General features: G+C 62.6%; 1 protein-coding gene across 1 annotated transcript in view; it reads right to left on the bottom strand.

The window, feature by feature from the left end:
* PIK3C2B (phosphatidylinositol-4-phosphate 3-kinase, catalytic subunit type 2 beta) overlaps nucleotides 1-3,306 on the bottom strand; it is a 22,400-nt gene that overhangs the window by 104 nt on the left and 18,990 nt on the right. The window contains 12 exon segments of the mRNA XM_009888290.1: nucleotides 7-44; nucleotides 157-285; nucleotides 370-476; nucleotides 585-666; nucleotides 941-1,058; nucleotides 1,136-1,260; nucleotides 1,394-1,595; nucleotides 1,724-1,833; nucleotides 1,927-2,083; nucleotides 2,228-2,397; nucleotides 2,734-2,870; nucleotides 3,163-3,292. Coding sequence (XP_009886592.1) covers nucleotides 7-44; nucleotides 157-285; nucleotides 370-476; nucleotides 585-666; nucleotides 941-1,058; nucleotides 1,136-1,260; nucleotides 1,394-1,595; nucleotides 1,724-1,833; nucleotides 1,927-2,083; nucleotides 2,228-2,397; nucleotides 2,734-2,870; nucleotides 3,163-3,292 — 1,505 coding nt within the window.

The following is a 3,306-nucleotide window of genomic DNA, read 5'->3' as shown; positions in this document are numbered from 1 at the left end:
TCCCGCTCCTGCAGGTCCCCCCTGGGAATCCCATCTTAGACCAGCTGCGGGGCAGGATGGGGCAAGACCATCAGCCACAGCCCCTCCAGATCCCCCCATCCCAATCCCCATCCCCATACCCATCCCCATCCCCAACCCCATCCCCAACCCACGTACCATCTCGTTGTAGGTGGGGTTACAGGTTTTTCGGGCCACTTTGGTTTTCCTCTTGGTGGTTTTTTGGGGGTCAGGCAACAGGTAGGTCTTGACGTAGGGGTCAGGGTCATTGCCATCCTGCAACGGTGGCTGTGGGGCAGAGTGGGGAGCACCTTGTGAGCGCACCAGTGGGGTGTACCCCCACCCCACTGCCACCGGGCACCACACACCTACCAGCCCCCTGATGTGCATCACCATGATGAAGAGCTTGTTGTTCTTGTAGGAGATGGAGAGCTTCACCTCCCCACCGACCTTCCCCAGGGGCCGAGCCCACGTGGCGTCTGGAGAGGAGGAGAGGAGGAGAGGAGGGGTGAGGGTGGGACAGTAGCCCCCCGCCATCGCCCCACGCGATGCCAGCCGGCTGCTGGCATCGCCACCAGCCCCCCTACCTGCCGGCTTCGGGGTCGGGTTGGTGCCCGCTGCTTTCTCGTCCCGTGGCAGGGGGTGGAAGAAGGTGTAGATGAGGTCGCACTGCGGGGTGAGGAGGTGACGTTAGCCGTGACGGTGGTAACTGCATCCCCCGCCATTTGGGACCGGTGCACGATGCACATGCCAATGCCTTATGTGCACGGTGCAACTGCCGATGCCTTACATGCACGGTGCACACTATGATGCTTCACATGGTGCATTGGCTGCCACGCTCTTTCCCAACCAAGCCAACCTCACTGGTGTCCCCAGCACCATCCCCACCTCTTGGGAGCAGCAGCCCCCCTCCACCTTGCTGGGACCCCCCCCAGCTCCGTACCTCCGCCACCTCGGGGGTGGCGTGGATGAGGTGCCAGATGTAGCCGTTCAACTCCTCCTTCCGCCGCTCAGCCACTGCTTCGCCCCGTGACCGTCCGATGACGAACCTGCTGGGGAAGCTGTGGGGATGGACACTCAGCAAAGCCCAAGGGGTGGTGGGGAGCCCCGGGGGTCTGCCAGTGGTCTACAGGGGTACCTGGGCAGCAGCGAGGAGGGGAAGAGGAGGCGCAGCTTGTTGTGCAGCTCCTGGAACTCCTCGAAGGTGCGCTGCACAAAGACCACCTCGCCTGGGCTCTCCCGCTGCACCTTCACCACGTAGGTCTGCAGAGAGATGGGGCTGTGACATGGGATGGGGACCCCCGGGATGCCCTGCACCCATATGGGGCCGGGGAGGAGCACTGGGACAGAACCACCTGAGTTGTCCCTTCGCCTGTCCCCAACCGTCCCCACTCACGTAGCCCTTGCTGGGGTTGAAGACCCTCTCATGGCGGCAGAGGAAGACGTCGTGGATCCGGCCGGACGTCTTGATGGTGTGCGTGCGGGGGGCGAAGGAGAGGGTCGGGCGGGCGTCGGAGCCCGTGAACTTCATCTGTGCCAGGTTGTGGATGAAGAAGTTAAGCTTGGTGGCCACACTGCCCAGGCTGGACTCGATCAACCTGCAATAAGGCCACCACGTGCTCAGCATGAAGGAGCCCAACCGTCAGCGTGCCAAGCCGGTGCCCATGCCTCCCTCCATGGGCTCCCTCCATGCTCTCCTGCCCCACCACCCACCCATGTCCTCTACCTGGTGAAGTAGGTGGTGGCATCTGCATCAGAGTCCTGCGGCCTCAGGGCATCGTAGACATACTTGAGGTCCTCCAGGTCGGAGAGCTCGGGGATGCCACAGGACAGCATCTGGGAGGCAAGGCAGGGGGTGAGGGCAGGCGGTGGCAGGAGGACCCCTCTGCCATGCCTGGGGGTATGGCTATGTGGCCCCCCAGCTCTCACCAGCCCCAGCAGGTTGAGGAAGAGGTGGGTGTGCTTGCGGATGAGGTTGTAAGCCTGGCAGCACAGGTCAACGAAGTCGTGGAAGCGACTGGAGGGCTTGTCCCCGCCGTTGATGACATATGCCATGTCCGAAGTGAAGACGAACGGTGCCCGGTCCCTGCACCAGGGAGGGAGAGACAGAAAGTCACCATGGCTGGGGGTCACCCATCACCGGGACATGGAGAAGGGCCTTCACCCGTGAAACTGCCCCACAGGAATGAGCCCGGGCAAGGGGGAAGGAGATGCCGGAGGCATTTTTCACCTCTTGATGTTGCCAAACATCTGCGCATGGCCCAGGAACCTGCCGAAGTCGATGTGAAACATGTGGCCGGTGGTCTTGAGCATGATGTTGTCATTGTGCCGGTCGCAGATGCCCAGCACGTAGGTGGCCACACAGCAGCCAGCGCAGGAGTAGATGAAGTTCTCCACGGCCTGGGAGGAGGGAGGGAGGGAAGGAGGGATGGAGCTATCAGGCGTGGAGAAAGGCTGGAGAGGTTGGGAAGCGAGGGGTCTCATCCCTGGAGAGGGGAATATGAGGAGCAGAGACCCTGGCCAGGTTCCTCCTCACCTTCTCGTACTCGGTAGGTGGCCACACAGCAGCCAGCGCAGGAGTAGATGAAGTTCTCCACGGCCTGGGAGGAGGGAGGGAGGGAAGGAGGGATGGAGCTATCAGGCGTGGAGAAAGGCTGGAGAGGTTGGGAAGCGAGGGGTCTCATCCCTGGAGAGGGGAATATGAGGAGCAGAGACCCTGGCCAGGTTCCTCCTCACCTTCTCGTACTCGTCCTCCTCGGGGTTGTGTTTCCCCAGCCAGTCTGCCAGCGGCCGGTCTTTGAAGGAGCCGGTCACGCCGTGCTCCACCTGGATTTTCCGTAGGGTCTCGGCGTTGGGGATCATCTCCACCATGCCTGGCAGCCGAGACAGCAGGGTAAGATCCATCCATCCTGCCCAGGGGGCACCGAGACCCCAGCTCCCCCCCTTTGCCACCAACCCAGTCGCTCCCCAGCCGCCACCGTTGAGTGACAGCCTGCAAAGCCACATTACTACAGATGGGCTGGTGGGATCAGACCCGAAGGTGGATCACAGCTACTTGCAGCAGCTCCTCTAGCAGAGCCCCACGATCTCCTGTGCCGTCACCAGCCCAAGAGCATCACAACCTGGGGCTTGATGCCAGCGGGGGACGCCCCGATGCCGGGTTACCTCGTCCGCGGCCGGTGGAGAAGCAGCGGAAGATGACCATGCGCATGTCCAGCCCCTCCTGAACCCAGATCTTGTTCATGATCCGGATCATCTGCAGCGTCAGCATGTCCTGCCGCAGGTCATCGCCGCACTGCGAGCCGCAGG

The sequence above is a fragment of the Charadrius vociferus genome, unplaced genomic scaffold (assembly GCF_000708025.1).
Source record: "Charadrius vociferus isolate BGI_N301 unplaced genomic scaffold, ASM70802v2 scaffold266, whole genome shotgun sequence".
Classification (NCBI taxonomy): domain Eukaryota; kingdom Metazoa; phylum Chordata; class Aves; order Charadriiformes; family Charadriidae; genus Charadrius; species Charadrius vociferus.
Note: the sequence above shows the minus strand (reverse complement) of the source record. Positions and strands in the feature narration are given on the sequence as shown.